General features: G+C 35.1%; 1 protein-coding gene across 1 annotated transcript in view; it reads left to right on the plus strand.

Moving 5' to 3' along the window:
- Positions 1-18,950, plus strand: part of ATAD2 (ATPase family AAA domain containing 2) — a 64,824-nt gene that overhangs the window by 18,976 nt on the left and 26,898 nt on the right. Inside the window, exons 7-13 of the mRNA XM_061438677.1 lie at positions 601-765; positions 1,980-2,097; positions 7,302-7,409; positions 11,703-11,811; positions 12,074-12,189; positions 16,408-16,582; positions 17,434-17,522. Of these exons, the coding sequence (XP_061294661.1) occupies positions 601-765; positions 1,980-2,097; positions 7,302-7,409; positions 11,703-11,811; positions 12,074-12,189; positions 16,408-16,582; positions 17,434-17,522 (880 nt within the window). The remainder of the gene's footprint in view (positions 1-600; positions 766-1,979; positions 2,098-7,301; positions 7,410-11,702; positions 11,812-12,073; positions 12,190-16,407; positions 16,583-17,433; positions 17,523-18,950) is intronic.

Raw genomic sequence — 18,950 nt, forward strand, 5'->3', positions numbered from 1 at the left:
ACCCAGAGGGATGGTGTGGGGAGGGAGGAGGGTTCAGGATGGGGAGCACATGTATACCTGTGATGGATTCATTTTGATATTTGGCAAAACTAATACAATTATGTAAAGTTTAAAAATAAAATAAAATTAAAAAAAAATAAATAAAGTTACGTTTTACTATTCTGCCATTAAATGCTCTATCACTGATCTGTACCTTCATGCCAGGTTTTACTATTCTCTTTAGAACTTATTGCTGCAATTTCTTAGAAATTTTCTTGAATGAAAATTTGTTTTCTGAAATGTGTTTTAAATGTTTGCTGAGGGTATTTTACATTATCTTTAAGCAGATTACATGTCATGTAACTCAGGGACAGAAGTGCACTATATTAATGAATTAGCAGTAATACTTGAAACTTTAGTTTGGTACTTAGTGACAGTGGCCTTTAAACTACTTTTTTCCTTCCTCTAGTTATTTTTAATTCTATAGTTTTTTACTTCATTTTTCAAAATCTTCAGTCTTTAATGTTGCAGAATTAAAGATTCTTTGGACAATCTAGAAGTAAATGAGTTTTAAAAGGAGGGTCTTTAGAAGCCTAAAAGTAAATGTTTCTTAATTTGTAGAGTCATCTGAAGAGGGTGAAGACCAAGAAGATGAAGATGAAGATGATGAAGAAGAGGAAGATGATGATGACGATGAAGATGAAGAGGACGTTGAGGAAGATAATCAGAAGCGATACTATCTTAGACAAAGAAAGGCTACTGTTTACTATCAGGCTCCATTGGAAAGTAAGACATATCTATTAATGTTTTTTTCCAGGAGAAGGTATAATTATGTTACCTTTATCTTTACTGCCTTTCCATTGTCATTCTTATTTTTCAGGTTATCATTTTACAGAATACTCATGGCTGTTGTCTTTCATAACTTACCGAAAATGTGCAGGAAGTTATTTCTTTTTCTTTTCCTCCTTGGTGTGTGTGTGTGTATATATATATTTTTTTTAATTTTATTGGAGTATAGTTGCTTTACAATGTTATGTATCTTCTGTATAGCAGAGTGAATCAGTTATACATACATCCCTTCTTTTTTAGATCTCCTTCCCATTTAGGTCACCACAGAGCATTGGGTTTAGGGTTCCCTGTGCTATGCGTAATTTCTCATTGGTCATCTATTTTATGCGTAGTAGTGTATCTATGTCAGTCCCAGTCTCCCAGTTCTTCCCACCATCACCTGCTTACTCCCTTGGTATCCATGAGTCCACTCTCTACATCTGTATCTCTGTTTCTGCTTTGCAAATAAGTTCATCTGTACCATTTTTCTTGATAAGCAATAAGCAATTTTACACGGTATTTCTTTTTCTCTTTCCGACTTAAGATGTTACGTCTTCTAAAAATTAAATGTTAGCCTTGACCAAAGCAAATAATTGGGTGACTTTGAAATTTCATGTCTGTCTTTAGTTATTTTAGCGTTCACAGTTTTGTACTTAATTTATAAGTTTGTATAAATAGGACCACTTTTGATTTATGTGAAATTTGTACCTCAACACTTAAAAGTATATATATATGTGTCTATATGTGTGTGTGTGTGTATATATATATAGGACTGATAATCAGCCATTATGCATCAGTATAATCATAATGGTTGTTTGTGGTCAGTGTGTGTTTTTGTTGGTTGTTGTCTGTCTTGCACACATATATTCAGTAACAGCCTTGCGGGCATAAATGATTTAAACCACGAACAGTAAAATTTACTCTAGTAGATACATGCTATTAATAGTATTTTCATGGAAGGAAGGGCATGGCAACCCACTCCAGTATTCTCGCCTGGAGAATCCCATGGACAGAGGAGCCTGGTGGGGTACAGTCCGTAGGGTTGCAAAGAGTCAGACACGACTGAAGCCACTTAGCACGTGCACATGCACAGCACCTTTGTAGGTATTTAGATGAAGAGCAAAATTGTGTTTATACATATTTATGTCATGTACATATAATTTTTTTCTTAGAACCTCGTCATCAGAGAAAGCCCAAAATATTTTATACTGGCCCAGCTTCTCCTGCGAGACCAAGATATCGATTGTCTTCTGCGGGACCAAGAAGTCCTTATTGTAAACGAATGAACAGGTTTGGTTCTGAAATAGTGATTGATTTATGACATGATTGTGGCTGTATTAGAGTAGAAATCTAGAGCCTTAAGATTGGGTGTATCAGGATGGAATTCTAGAATTGTGTGTTTTGGAGAGTTAGCCCTGTGTCTTCAGGGCTTTACTACTTCAAGCTCCACAACTACTGACTAGTTTTCAGTTTGCCTTCACTGATAGGAATTATTAATAACTGCCTTGGTAAGGTAGTTTATTCACCTGTTCCACAGTAGTAATAGAGAGCTACTTTCGCTTCGGTGTTTACTGTATTCCTGGCTTGGTGTAAGAATTTTACATAGACTGTGTCATTTAATTTTCACGTTAAGTGAGAGTATAGGTTTAGTCTTGTGATAGTCTTCACATACTATCCCAGACATATTTTCTTAACCATGACAAATTCTAAGTTACATGCTTTTAGACTTCTTAGGACTCTGCCCGTCTTTTTTTTTTTTTTGGCAAATTTGTTTTTCTTACATAGTAGGAAACATTAATTTTCTTTGACTATTAAGATTATTTGTGGGTTTCTTTTCCTTCTGCATCCTAACACTTGTCTGTCTGTCATATTTAAGTCTGAGGAGGTAATTCTTATTAATTCTTCATTCTCCCGAGTAATAGAAGATTTTCTGATGCAATAGAATTTTCTGGGTAATAGTAGCATTATAGTAGTTCATGAATGAGGAAGCTTGTAAGGGAAGCCTAAAAAGGCAGGACACAAGTAAAAGTTCATATTTTTCATAATTTAATTTTTAGAGTTTCAAAATCATAAGTGTACATTCTGGATTTCTTGTTTCTTCATCCCTTTTCATACAGCCACAGCCCAGAAGGATAGAGGATGAGAAAGACAACCTGTTGGGGCTGCTAGAGATAAATTGCACTGAAAGGTACCCATACTGTCGGTACTTTTCATAGGCCCTGTAGGATATTGTTAAAGACCAGTATTTTGATAGTGAAATTTAATGATCCTCAGAAAAGGAAAGTAAAGTGTAGTATGCACTGGAGTCCTCATTAGCATAGTACCCAGGGTGGCTGCCTGACTCATAGGACAGGCTTCTGTTTGAGCCAACAGAAGTGAGAGGCTGGCAGTTACTTTGAAATTTGATTTCTTCTCCCATATTTAATGGGTTTATATATCTGGGAATAACATGATTGTTGACTGACGACCTCTGTAGTCACCAGCTTGTGGTGGGTAGCAGGTGGGTTTTTCTTTTCTTTTTGCCACTTTGGTGCTGGAGTTCCCTTATTTGGTTCACAGGGAATACTCTTTCTCTATGGAGAGTATCTTATGTTACTGTATAATTCCTCGGGTACAGGATTTTCCCCCCTCCTATTATTTAACAAATATTGGAATACTACTATGTGCCACATACTATGGATATAAAAATGGCTCAGCCAGAATTCCTGCCCTTGGATCTCAGACTAGTGGTGGATTCTAACACATTTGAAGTATGAAGCAAGAGATTTAGCTGTTCCATGAGTTACATTAGTGACCTTTGTATTGGTTTTGATAACTCCCTTTAAACTTCTTCATTTTGATAACAACTTTATTGTGATATAATTCACATACCATATAGCCTACCCATTTAAAGTGTACAATTCTTGCCTTAAAAAATAACCCTGTACTCTTCAGTTATCACTCCAATCCCTCAAGCTCTAAGCTACCACTAGTCTACTGTCTGTCTCTATAGATTCTGGGTATTTCATATAAGTGGAATTTTTTTGTGACTGGCTTTTTTTGCTTATTAAAACAGTTTAAAGGTTCATCTACATTGTAGCATATATCAGTACTTCATTCTTTCTTTTTTTAATAATCTTTTTCTTCAGGTTTTGGCTATGCTGAGTCTTCGTTACTGCCCACGGGCTCTCTCTAGTTGTGGTCACGGGCTTCTCATTGTGGTGGCCTCTCTTGTGGAGCACAGGCTCTAGGCTCACGGGCTTCAGTAGTTGCAGCACGAGGGCTCAGTAGCTGTGGAACATGGGCTTTGTTGCTCTGCAGCATGTGGAATCTTCCCAGACCAGGGATCAAACCCATGTCCCTTAAATTGGCAGGAGAATTTTTTTTTTTTAATTGATCTTGTAAGACCTCAGAAAATTGAAGCAACACTTATGCTTATCCCTACCTAGGTAAATCTTTGGTCAAAGGCAGAATTCATTTTTAAGAGAAACAAGAATGGCCGGCAAATTCTTAACTACTGGACTACCAGGGAAGTCCCACTTTATCCCTTTTTATTGGCAAATAAGATTCCTTTGTATGAATGTACCATATTTTGTTTATCCCTTTATTAGTTGATGTACATTTCGGTTGCTTCTACTTTTTTGGCTATTATGAGTAATTCTGTTAGGAACATTCATGTGTAACTTGTTGTGTGGACATGTTTTGGTTTCTCCTGGATATATACCTGGAAGTGAAATTGCTGGATCAGATACTAACTATATTTAATGTTTTGAGAATTGCCAGATCATTTTTCCAAAATGGTTGCTGCACTTTACATTCCCACAGTGTACTAGAGTTTCAGTTTCTCTACACCTTTACCAGATGTTTTGAATGTAGCCCTTTATAAACTTTTTTTTTCTGCGAATTTTCTGTGCCAGGGTGGAGTTAACATCTCATTTCTTCTGACAGCTTTAATGGCAGTCATTTTGCTTAGCCTTTTTACTTTTTCTTGAAGAGATCAACCTCTCTTTATAGTTCGTATCCTGCTTAGGCAGGGAAACAAAACACAAATCCGAAAAATCGTTGGAACTTTGCTCTTAGTGAAACTTGCAGCCACCATGCAGGATCTTCCAAGGGTCTCTTGGCATACTTACACAGCAGAGCTTCAGAAATGCTGCCTTAAAGTAGGATTTTCTGTCTTTCTTGTGGTTGCTAACCTCTCATCATCTAAGGTTTATTCTCTAGCCTCAGTTTGCAGTTTCTGAAACAAACCTACCACCTTTAAACAAGAAGGTAACATAAATAGCACAGTTGCTTCACTAGTGTTTCAAAGTATTCCTTACTGGTTGTCAAGGAACTAGAATTGACCTCTCTAGAAGTTCTAGTTGGATTCATAGTGCAGGTCCCAGTGCTGTCTGTGTCAGATTTTCAAAACTTCTTAGTTTTGAAGAAGTTTTGGGAAATAGGAAGAAAATGGGAAGAAAGAAAAAGAGTGAACGGGGGTTATATGTGTTTAGAATTTTTTTCAACTGAAATAATAGACTTTCTGCAGTGTAGTGTAATTCTGAAGAGCTAGGACTGCCTAGATTGTGAATTCACTTCTACCACTTAACTTATTAGTGACCTCTTCCAAGTTACTTAACCTGTCCATGCTTAACTTTTTGATCTGTAGAATGCAGACAATAGCACCTATTTCATAGTACTGCAGAGTAGATGAGTTAATACATGTAAATCACTTAAAATAGTACCTGGCGTATGTTAAGTACTATTTGCATTTGTTACTGCACTTTAATGGTTAAAGGTAATCCCTACTTTGCAAATCAGACGTTGAAAACTGTGTCAGTACACAAGATTTTGCGGTTTGCTTATAATTTTTTGATTTATGAAATAAACAACTGGAGATCATCAGTGTGGTAGTGTACAGAATGTGAACCATTTTTTTAAAAATAGACAAAGGTTTTGAATTCTGACACTGTCACTGACTAATTCTGATATTTTAAGCAGATTAGTTGAACTGTGAGCCATATTGGCCCTGATTATACAATGAGCCTACTAATAACGTACTTGTCCAGAGTTTTAATTGTTTAAATGAGATATGTCAACTGCTGGGTACAAGAAACAGTCAATGCTAGTCCTTTTTATTAATTGTTAGTCTTAATTATGTGCATACCTACTGAATTCACAGACAGTTATGTGTACTTTGTAATTGTGAAGGTCTCTTTATAATATTAATGGTAGTATTTAAATAAGTTTTTCATATAAAATTGTAGACTTGTACTAGATATTTTTAGTTTCAGGCAGATCACAAAATTGGTCTTAGGCGTGTTTGAGTGGTTGGATGGTGGAGGATTATCAAAACCCTGGGGCTGTTTATGTTTCAGCATTCGGATTTGTGGCCAGGGGTAGAGTTACAAAGATAATATACAACAATCATAATGTGCAACATTAACATTTGTAAGTGTGTCTGGGCCCCCAGTGTATAGTCAAATGTATTAATTTTATAGCAAAACATATGAATAATCATAGTAAGTGGGACAAATAGAGATTGTGAATTTGCATTGTGAAATGCAAAACATTTCAGGTCATGTTTTGCTGCTAAGTGAATAATGGAAAAACTTGTTTACAGGGTTTTTCTAGGTACAAGATTCTGGACTTCAATTTTCAGATAATAAATTGTGAACTTCTGTATTTTTGGACATACCTACTTAACCATGATTGTATTCTGACTCAGGAAATGCTGTCCACCCTGAGCCAACAGAATGATTAAAAGTTTTCCCAGCCAGATTTCTTTGCTTTTATTCCGTGAGTCGTTTGCAACTGTCCAAAGGTAGAAGTGATTTAAAAACTTTTTTGAGATTGTAACATTCGGTACTTCATCTGATACTACCAAGCAGGCTAAGATTTTGATTATTTTTCTCTCTCTCTCTTTTTTTTTTTTGTAAGTAGGAAAATACAGGCTTGTATGGGTTGAGTAACTCATCCACGTTTACACAACCATTAAATGGCAGTTGTGAATTTAGAGTTGAGGATACACTATAGATAAAAGACCATCTGTTTTCTCACTGTTTCTTAGCTTTTTTTGATCCCTCTTAATCCCCTTTGGTTTACATTAAAAATTCTAAAGAAAAAAAATTATCGTGTTCTCCTTTGAATATTGTTTGACATTTCAAAATAGGTGATTCCCTTCCAAATGTAAATTATATATAGTATAATCTTGAAAATACTTTCTAAAATTACAATCCCAAAGATTGTAAAACCCTCTTTATCAGACTTATATTAAGACAAGAAGTCACTCTGTCTGGACCATGTTTTGTCTTAATGATGCCTGTAGCTTCCTATCTTTTCCATTCTCAGTTATCCAAGTCTTTTATTTCCTTCAGAAGATTCAACCAACAAAGCTCACTTCATTGATTCAGCAAATATATTAATTTTATGATAAACATTTTTGGATCACTAGGTATTTTTAGGTATTTCTGATATTTGTATTGTATGTTTCTCCTGCCTTCTTCCATTATGATTTCAGTTTACCTCTTTAGGCGAAGGCATGCAATCCACAGTAGTGACTCTACTTCATCCTCCTCTTCAGAAGACGAACAGCAGTTTGAGAGGAGAAGAAAAAGGAGCCGTAATAGAGCTATCAACAGGTAAGTGCTTGTTGATTCCTTTAAAACTGCCAGCTTTTTTAAGTAGAAAGAAAAATGAATAATTCGGGAATATGTACAGCTTGGCACATAATAAACAATTAGTTAAAAATTTATATACCAGTTTAATATATAAGCCTTAATATATAATAACTCGTGTTTGAAATATCTGAGGTTGAAACTAACTGTGGTTAGAACATATTTTTTTTAATTTATATATTTTTGGCTGCACTGGATCTTTGTTACTGTATGTGGGCTTTCTCTAGCTGTGGTGAGCAGGGTTTTCTCTTCATTGCAGTACTTCTCACCGCAGTGGCTTCTCTTGTGGAGCACGGGCTCTAGGCACACAGGCTTCAGTAGTCACAGCACATGGGCTCGGTAGGCCCAGCTGCCCCATGGCATGTGAGATTTTCCCAGACTAGGGACTGAACCCATGTCCTGTGCATTGGCAGGCGGATTTCTAACCATTAGACCTCCAGGGAAGTCCAGAGCATACGTTTTCTTATAAAACCAAAATGCTGCTTGGTAAACACTGACTTGAGGAAATAACTGTTTTTTCACTGAAATTTTTTTTTCTGTTTATAATGATAAAAAAATTCTTATTGTAGAACTCTTCAGGAAAATTGAAAGGTTAACTTATTTCATAACTGCTTGTAGTGTAAGTTCAGACATACTAAATCAGCTCATTTGATTTTTCACAATAATCATAAAAACAGGGCAAAAATTACTCCCATTTTACGGATATGGGGGGTAAATGAATAATTCAGTGCTTGGATTCTAACAATGCAATATTTGTAGGGTAGAAAACAATGTTTGATAAAGCGACTAGAACATATTGAAGGGGCATGCAAACCAATCATTTTTTATATCCTAAGTTCTATGTGTTTTTTAAATCATGTTAGCTCTGTTCTATTCAGTATGCTGGGCTTCCCCTGGTGGCTCAGCGGTTAAGAATCTGCCTGTGATGCAGGAGCCGTGTGTTTGATCCCTGGGTCAGGAAGTTCCCCTGGAGGAGGAAATGGCAATCCTCTCCGGTATTCTTGCCTGGAGAATCCTTGAACAAAGGAGCCTGGTGGGCTATAGTCCACAGGGTCGCAAAGAGTCAGACATGACTGAAGCAACTTAACACAGCATTCAGTATGCTGGCTACTAGCCAACCACATATGACACTTAAAATGTATCCATAGCTCATCTGAATTGAGATTTACCATCCGTTTTTGTAAAAAACACACTCTTGGATTTCAAAGACTTAGTACAAAAAAGAGAGTGTAAAATATGTCAATTTTTTAAATATTGATTTTGTGTGATGAAATATTTGGGATATATTGAGACATATTGTTTTCTGAGGAGGCCTTACAAATAGCTATGACTAGAAGAGAAGCGAAAAGCAAAGGAGAAGAAAGATATTTGAGTTTAGAGTTCCAAAGAATAGAAAGGAGAGATAAGAAAGCCTTCCTCAGTGATCAGTGCAAAGAAATAGAAGAAAACAATAGAATGGGAAAGTCTAGAGATCTCTTCAAGAAAGTTAGAGATACCAAGGGAACATTTCATGCAAAGATGGGCACAATAAAGAACAGAAATGGTATGGACCTAACAGAAGCAGAAGATATTAAGATGAAGTGGCAAGAATACACAGAGGAACTATACAAAAAAGATCACAATGACCCAGATAACCACGATGGTGTGATTACTCACCTAAAGCCAGACATCCTGGAATGCAAAGTCAAGTGGGCCTTAGGAAGCATCACTACGAACAAAGCTAGTGGAGGTGATGGAATTCCAGTTGAGCTGTTTCAAATCCTAGATGATGCTGTGAAAGTGCTGCATTCAGTATGTCAGCAGATTTGAAAACTCAGCAGTGGCCACAGAACTGGAAAAGGTCAGTTTTCATTCCAATCCCAAAGAAAGGCAATGCCAAAGAATACTCAAACTACCGCACAGTTGCACTCACCTCTCACGCTAGTAAAGTTAATGCTCAAAATTCTCCAACCCATGCTTCAACAGTACATGAACCGTGAACTTCCAGCTGTTCAAGCTGGATTTAGAAAAGGCAGAAGAACCAGAGATCAAATAGCCAACATCTGTTGGATCATTGAAAAAGCAAGAGTTCCAGAAAAACATCTGCTTTATTGACTATGCCAAAACCTTTGACTGTATGGACCACAACAAACTGGAAAATTCTTAAAAAGATGGGAATATAAGACCACCTGACCTTCCTCTTGAGAAATCTGTATGCAGGTCAAGAAGCAACAGTTAGAACTGGACATGAAACAACAGACTGGTCCAAATAGGGAAAGGGGAACATCAAGGCTGCGTATTGTCAGTCTGCTTATTTAACTTACATGCAAAGTACATCATGAGAAATGCTGGGTTGGAAGAAGCGCCAGCTGGATCAAGATTGCTGGGAGAAATATCAATAACCTCAGATATGCAGACAACACCACCCTTATGGCAGAAAGTGAAGAGGAACTAAAAAGCCTCTTGATGAAAGTGAAAGAGCAGAGTGAAAAAGTTGACATAAACCTCAACATTCAGAAAACTAAGATCATGGCATCTAGTCCCATCACTTCATGGCAAATAGATGGGGAAACAGTGACAGACTTTATTTTTGGGGCTCCAAAATGACTGCAGATGGTGACTGCAGCCATGAAATTAAGACACTTGCTCCTTGGAAGAAAAGCTATGACTAACCTAGAAAGCATATTAAAAAGCAGACATTCCTTTGCCAACAAAGGTCCATCTAGTGAAAGCTATGGTTTTTCCAGTAGTCATGTATGGATGTGAGAGTTGGATTATAAAGAAAGCTGAGCGTCAGAGAATTGATTCTTTTGAACTGTGGTGCTGGAGAAGACACTTGAGAGTCCCTTGGACTGCAAAGAGATCCAACCAGTCCATCCTAAAGGAAATCGGTCCTGAATATTCATTAGAAGGACTGATGCTGAAGCTGAAACTCCAATACTTTGGCCATGTGGTGCCAAGAACTAACTAATTGGAAAAGACCCTGATGCTGGGAAAGATTGAAGGCAGGAGGAGAAGGGGACGACAGAGGATGAGATGGCTGGATGGCATCACCGACTCAATGGACATGAGTTTGAGTAAACTCCAGGAGTTGGCGATGGACAGGGAGGCCTGGAGTGCTGCAGTCCATGGGGTCGCAAAGAGTTGGACACAACTGAGTGACTGAACTGAACTGAGACATATAAAATACATTATTAAAATAGTATACTCTTTAGTGTGGTTAATACACTTTGGTGTGCATTTCATTTCTATTGGACAGCAATGAGTTAGATCATTCAAAAGTTATGTACTTGCCTTCATTTTATAGAAATGTGCATTCAGTCCTATTAATTTTATATTATGCAGTTCTATTAAGGATTACTTAAATATCTTTTTAAAAGCCACAATTGAAAACTTTTCCATCTTAAGCTTGGCAGTATAAATTTCTCATGGAATTTGAAACTAGCAAGAATTGTCACTTGGGGAGAAGATGGTGTGCTTTTACTTGTATTTAGTAGTAGCAGGGATTCTTTGCTTAGGCATTCTTATACAAGTATCTTAACATCTTAACTTTTAACATGAGCGTTTTCATTCTTCCATCTATAAAACAAGAGCTTTTTCTAGGTATATTTTTTTGTAACCTACTGTAAATGTTTTTGAAAGTAATTAGGAAAGTAGTGATTCACTCTTGCTTGAAAAGATTGACATGGATCCAGGTGCTGGTGGGCTCTGCATATTTTGCTGAGAGGTATAATAGCAGGGTGGTGGCAGATCTGGAGTCAGGCTGCTTGGGTTTGATTCCTAGATCTGCCACTTATACTATCTGTGTGATCCTGAGCAAGACAGTTAACCTTTCTGTGCCTTGGCTTTCTTTTAAAATGGGAAAAATAATAATACCTATGTCGTAAGAGTATTGTGAGGATTTAATGACCTTGTACTTGTTTAGCATCTAAACTAAAACTGTGTCCAGCAAATGATAAAGTGTCTGTAGGTCAGACACTATCGTTATAATGTATGTTGATACTTCCTGAACTCTCAACCATGAATTACTTTATGTTGCCGTGGTATATTGTGATATTTTCATTAAATTGTATATCTTTAATAATAAGCCTTCGGATGTAAATATTTCTAACACTATAAGTTCTCAACTAGTAAAGAAAAGGAGGAACTCAAAACACATAATCTCATGATTACTCCATTTGGAATTTTTTTAATTCTTAAGAAAAATGTCTATATTCTAACATGGAATTTGGGAGAGGAAAGTGGTGTTTGATGAATGTTTGGGGTTTGTAATCTTAGGTGCCTCCCACTAAATTTTCGCAAAGATGAATTAAAAGGAATTTATAAAGATCGAATGAAAATCGGAGCAAGCCTTGCAGATGTTGATCCAATGCAACTAGATTCTTCAGTGAGTACAGTCTGAGATGTATTATTTTAGTTTGAAATTTAAAAAGAAAGCAGTGTTTTATAAGAAATTTTTTATCTTTGTAGAACCTTTTCTTTTTTTTGTAACCTTTAGGCCACAACTGTTGCTCAGTTGTTCCTGTTAAGTTACTGTTACTCAGTTGACTATGTGTGGCTTGGATATAATTTAAGAATGGAATAAGATTTTAGCTTTGACTCAGATTTTGACAAATCTCAGAATGTCTATGTTTCCCTTCTGTTAACAGGTACGATTTGATAGTGTTGGTGGCTTGTCTAATCATATTGCAGCTCTAAAAGAGATGGTAGTATTTCCATTACTTTATCCAGAAGTCTTTGAAAAATTCAAAATTCAACCTCCAAGGTAATTTAATTATACTTTTTATTTTAGGTAAAATCTTTCCTGTGCTATGTCCAGAAACCGCTTCTCTCTTGAAAATTTCCAGGTCTAGAGTCATTTGTTATACTTGCCCTTGCAAGGTCCTGGGTGATTTGAGTATTTTTACTTTCTCAATGTTTAAGATGAAAAATGGTTTCAAAATTGATTCTCCATTAAAAAAATCATTTCCCATGACTTTTCATACATTTAGTAAAATTCTTGTCTTACATACTCTTTTTTCCTTTCAGCTTTGTGATTTGGTTTTAAATTTATATCAAAGTAATATATGTACATAGTTTTTTAATGTATGTATTTTTATTTTATTTTTTCAGAGTAGTAAAAGATGTTTTTCAGTTTTCACAATCAATAGCCAGATAAAAAATAAAAGATAATTGCAAGCTATAATGGGAACATGATTAACTTAACAGTATAAATTATTGTTTTATAACAGCATAAAATAATTACATACAATTGGGAGGTCAAGCAGAGTGATGTAGTAAGTGGAAGTGCATACATGCACATAATTTTTTAATATATGTATTTTCATTTTGTACTGAAGTATATCCATGGACAGAGGCGCCTGGAGGGCTACAGTCTGAGATTGCAAAAAATCAGACACAGCTGAGATCCCATGTGCGCATAGTTGATTATATACATACATAACTTTAAAAGTCAGATAGCACCGTAAGTTTCACAAAGAAAAATTTACAAAAGTAGGGTAGGCCCTCTTCAAAGCTTCTTCATTTTAATTTTTCTGTTTTTTAAATTTGTTTCTGTCTTTTGGCCACACTATGAATCACCGGGGAAGTCCCTCATTTTTCTATTTTAGACACAATTTATAGACTTCTAAGGATGAACAGTGGCTATTTGGCTCCTTTACTTTCCCTACCCTCCATACATAAATATTTATTCCCCTTCCTTAATACTTTCAGTAGTTTATTTGTACACGTATAAACTTACTGAATCAATTTTCAGTGTTTTCTTTATGCCTATATATTTTTTTGCAGTCGAGCCATATATAACTGTATTTTTTCTTTTATATCTCTCCTCTCCCCACCAACTTTAATATTTGCTGTTTTGGTGACAGGAGGGTAGGGGTTTTTTGTATCACCATCCTTTTTAAAATTTTAATCACCATCCTTTTTTTATCTTCTTTCTTCTAGTTGTTATACCTTACTTAACCAGTTTTTAAACCCTAGTTCCTGATTTTCTTTTCCTTTTATAATTTTTTTCCCTGAATCACCCTCTATGGAAACATTGATTTAAGTAAACTTTTAAAAGTTTGTAGGCTTTTTAAAGCATAAATCATTTTAGTTAAATTGAAGCATAAATCAATTATAGTTAAACACTGGTGAATTTAAAAAAAATTAATCAAAAAATATAGAATATTAAATAGTGATTTAATGATGACAGGACATGTTGAAAGTACCTAGTTAAAGTCATTTAGTGAATTTTAGGGAATTCCTGGCAATCCAGTGGTTAGGACTTCATGATCTCACTCCCAGGGGCCTGGGTTCAATCCCTGGTCAGAGAGCTAAGATCCCACAAACCACAGGTTGTGGCAAAAAAAAAAAAAAAAAGTGGTTTAGTGAATTAAAGCAACAATGACAAATTAGAACATTCTCTAACATCATATACAAAAATAAACTCAAAATAGACTAACTTTAAGACCACAAACCATAAAACTCCTAGTGGAAAACATAAGAAAAAGAGAACTTTTATCGTAAATCATAGCAATATTTCTTTGGATTCATCTCCTAAAATGAAAGCAAGATAAATAAATGGGACCTAATTATATTTTACGCTTTTTCACAGCAAAGGAAACCACTAACAAAACAGAAAGGCAACGTATAGAAGAAAATATTTGCAAATGATATAACTGATAAGGGATAAATATCCAACATATATAAAAAGTTCATACAATTAAACATCAGTGAAACAACCTGATTTAAAAATCGCCAGAAGAATTGAATAGACGTTTGTCCAAGGGGACATGCACGTGGCCTACAGGCACAGGAAAAGATACTCAGCATCACTAATCATCAGGGAGATGAAAATCAGAACCACAGTGAGGTATTACCTCATACCTGTCAGGATGGCTGTCGTCAAAAGGACAAATAGTAAATGTTGGCGAGGATGTGGAGAAAAGGAAACCCTTATATGTTGTTGGTGGGAATGTAAATGGGTGCTGCCACTGTGAGAAACAGTATGAAGGTTTCTCAAAAAATTATAGAACTACCGTCATATACCAGCAATTCCACTGTTGGGTATATGTCCAAAAAAAAGCACTAATTCAGAAAACACACATGCACCCTAGTGTTCATAGCAGTATTATTTATAATTGCCAAGATACAGATGCAACCTAAGTGTCCACATCAGCAAATGAATGGATGAAGAAGACGTGGTATAAATATATACACAGTGGAGTACTGCTGAGCCATAAACAGAGAATGAAATATTGCCATTTGCACTGACACGGATGGGATTGGAGGCCATTTTGCTGAATGAAATGTCAGAGAAAGGCAAATATATATGATATTGCTTTTATGTGAAATCTAAAAATACAGCAAACTAGTGAATATGAGAAAAAAGCAGATGCACAGATAATAGAGAACAAACTGATGATTACCAATGGGGAGAGGGAGCTGAGAAGGGGCAGTGTATGGGTAGGGGATTAAGAGGTATAAACTGTTAGGTATAAAAGAATCTACCAGGGTATATTATACAAAATGGGGAATCGAGCAGATATTTTATAAAAACTGAATGGAATATTGCCTTTAAAAATTGTAAATCACTGTATTTTACACCTCTAACTTAGTTAATAATGTATATCAGCTATACTTCTATTTAAAAAATTAAATTAGACCAGTTCCTTCCATTTTTTCTCTTCATTTCCACTTTCTTACATTTCTCTTTTCTTAAATTTCTGCTCATAAAAAATCAACATATGATTGTGTTAAACTATTTTTATATGGTATGTTCTCTTTCCATTTCAATGGCTGAATGATACTCCATTTTGTGGATGTATCGCATTTTATTTAATTGATTCTGCTATTGCCGACTATTTTGTTTTCTCCTAAGTTTTTGTTATTACAGATAATTAGTACCATGAACATCTCCATTGCTTCCTCTTTATGGGAATCCTTACTTTTTTCTTTAAAATAATCTCACAAATAAAACTATGGGCCCAGTAAATATATTTTTTAAAAAAATCTGTTTCTGTCTTGGCTTTTGTCCATTGAAATCACTGATTTATTCCATTTAAATTCTGATTGTTTTCTAAACAGTTTTCCGCATCTGCATTTGATTATGTCTGTTTCCTGTTATTTTTGTTTTGACTGTGCTGCAGGGTTTGCAGGATCCTAGTTCCTCAGCCAGGGATTGAACCCAGACCCTTGCAGTGAAAGCGCTGAATCATATTCACTAGACCGCCAGGGAATTCTCTTAATTTTTCTTTTATATTTTATCCTTGACTTTGAATAGATTTATTTCATCCATCACTTTTTTGTTTGGCCATTCTTATTCTGTCGTTTCTGTTTTTCTGAAATCTTTAACTTTTCAACTAAATCACTATTAGATAGTTAAGGAGCAGTTACTTGATCATTTCTATGAAGAGTGCGAATATAACTCATTTTCTTAGAATTCTGCCGTGAGATCAGTGAATAACTTTGGGAATAGGTGAAAAAACTGCATTACCCCATGACAGTGCAGTGATATCACCAGAAATTATTGTGAATTGTTTACATTGTCCTGGTGCCTATCACCCAGCCACTACTTCAATTTCTCTCTTTTATCCTACTTTATCTCATGGTCATTCCCACCATTTTCTTGCAAAAGTTTTGGTGTTATGTTACTGACACTCAGACCAAGGATGATACTTGAGATCTGCTATTCTTCCCACTGATATGTTATAAAAGTAAACTGTCACTCATACCTTTTTTGCAAGATAAGGTAATATGGACAGATTTGAATAAATAAAAGAATGTTTATTTCTTTCAAATGTTTCAAATAAAGGGTTTATTTAGTTTCAATATTCATTTTGTAGTATGAATATTAATCCCAGGTTTTAAGTTGTGCTTTGTGTATTGAAATGTTTCAGTTGTCTTGTTTACTTTCTTATTCACTAATTATATTCATGAAATTGATCTCTAATTTTGTTTAGCCTGTTTTTTAATGTATCGCTAAAATAATACTCTTTTACAGAGGTTGTTTGTTTTATGGTCCACCTGGAACTGGAAAAACTCTGGTTGCTAGAGCACTTGCCAATGAGTGCAGTCAAGGGGATAAAAGAGTAGCATTTTTCATGAGAAAAGGTGCCGATTGTCTGAGTAAGTGGGTAGGAGAATCTGAGAGACAGCTGCGATTGCTATTTGATCAGGTATGATATTAAAATTTGCTTATATAGATCTGTAATCAATGTAGATTAAGTTTGTAAGGATTGGATAAAGTTTGCATTTAATCACTTTTCATAGAAATAGACTCAAAATAATTATGTCAAATATATAATGTTTCTAGATTATTTTCCTTTGTATGTCTTGATTACACCAACTTATGACAAACAATTTTAGAGAGAAAAGAGAAAAGAATAATTGGGTCTAAATTCTTCTTAGGTCTCGTATCTAGAGAAAGAGTGATATTTTCATAAAGAGATAACACTAGTGAGTTTATGTCTCACTATGCAAGCTGAAGATTAGCTCTGCCTGAGTGGCTTTCAGTTTCATATCCCAGATGTATTGACAGTTAGTTAAGAGATAATACATTCTGATCTACTGAGGCATATTGCTGCAAATACTTTTATATCTCTTTATAAAATTCACTGAGGCTTTTTTAATTTCAATTTTACTGAAATTGATTTTAAACTATAGCATCTTGTTAAATGTTTTCTCATCCTGACATGGAGGAAGGCTGTGTCACTGTCTTCTGTTCTTTGTTTTGCTTTGACAGTTGGTCTTCTATAGATGTTTTTTGTGTCCCGATAATTATAGCTATATGAAATCTAAGGGATATAACCAGTGGAGTATGTATTTTGAATATTTCCAGCTGAATATACAAATAAATCACACGCTGTTAATAATTTAGTCTGAATCCTTAAAACACAATTCTTGAATTTACAGTTATATTTTTTAAAACTTGTTAAATGCAAGTAGGAATGAATTTAAAGTGGTTTATATTGAGTCTACATATTTGAAGTCTTTCATGATAGCCTGCAATCACTGGACTGCTTTCTAGGCCTATCAGATGCGCCCATCAATTATTTTCTTTGATGAAATTGATGGTCTGGCCCCAGTACGATCAAGCCGGCAAGATCAAATTCACAGGTAAAACTTGCTTGATGGTACTTCTGCCTTTCTCCCTATATTCTGAGCTGTATTAATGTTGCAGGAGGGATAGAATGTTAAACAGTAAGAAACTTTATAAACCAGTTGTTTGGTAGTAGAAACCATTGTATAGTACAAAAAAGAAAAGTGAACCTGTTCTAAATGGTAGGATGTTCTCAAACACAATATTGGTTATACATTTAACTTGTGATACAGACTTAAATGCCCACTGGCCCAGTGAGGTAAATAAAGGCATATAAAATGAGTGAGGCAGGCCAGAGATAAGAGTAGGTCAGGGAAATGTGTCTGAATGTCTAATTGTCAGAGAATAGTCAGTTGCTTTTAGCTCCAGCCTATTATTGAAGTGCAAAAGCTGACTCAGATTTGAAAAATAAGTTTTCTCTTTCTTAAATTTTATGTATGTTAACTGTCTTTTAGATGTTGCCAGCTAGGTCAGATGCTTTAAAGGCACTACCTGAGCCAAGCAAAATATATCTTAGTGTATGACCACTAGTTTAAGTTTCTAATACTAGCTCAACTTCCTCATTTTCAGAATGAGAAACTTGCATCTCCCCTGTGATAACTGTGTACCCAGGGGAGCAGTTTTCATTAGTGCCACTGCCTCAACTTGAATCTAAATTACTTTAGTCCTAGTTCATCTTCAGTTCTTCAGACCTTCTTCTTCAATGTAACTACTTAATTAATTTGGGATACCCAAAAGCAAATGTTTGCATGCCTTCATAATGCCAGTATTATTTTTACCATAGATGTTGTAAAAGAGGAACAAGATGTAAAAATATGAATGATATGTAGGTTTTGGCTCTTCTAAGGCCTAACAACATTTACTGTATTATACCCTTCTTTGACTTGATGCTGTAGAATTTTATTTGTTGCTCTGAGTAAATTAAAATGTTTACTACTGTATGATTAAAAACAGTTGTGTGAGCTCATACCTACCAATAATGATGCACACTTTTTAAATGTGACTCATTTCGATATCAGCTATACTGTATTCATTGTGTTAATAGGAATAACACTAGCACCATCACTTTTCAGTCAAGCAGTTGAGTAACTACTGTAGTTTGGAATAATTCTAAAAGGGATTGAAGAAATTTCAGCAACAAATACAGAATAATTTTAGCAAGCACTTGGCCATTTCAAATATGTGTTTTTAAGAGAAATTTTATCGTACAAGTTTTTTGGGTTTTTTCCAAAGACTCAAAAAATTTTGGAGAAAAACGTTTTTGCTAAATTAAGCTTTTTTAGAAGTTAGCACACTGACCATGATTAAACTATATTCTGTGTCTTATTGTTTCTGATAATATTGTAGGATAATGTAAATAAGTAATTATGTGACTACATTAGAAAATAAGATTTTTAGCCCAAGAGAAAGGGGATGCAAATATAAAATAAGTTAAAACCCTTGGA

The sequence above is a fragment of the Bos javanicus genome, chromosome 14, assembly GCF_032452875.1.
Source record: "Bos javanicus breed banteng chromosome 14, ARS-OSU_banteng_1.0, whole genome shotgun sequence".
NCBI lineage: Eukaryota > Metazoa > Chordata > Mammalia > Artiodactyla > Bovidae > Bos > Bos javanicus.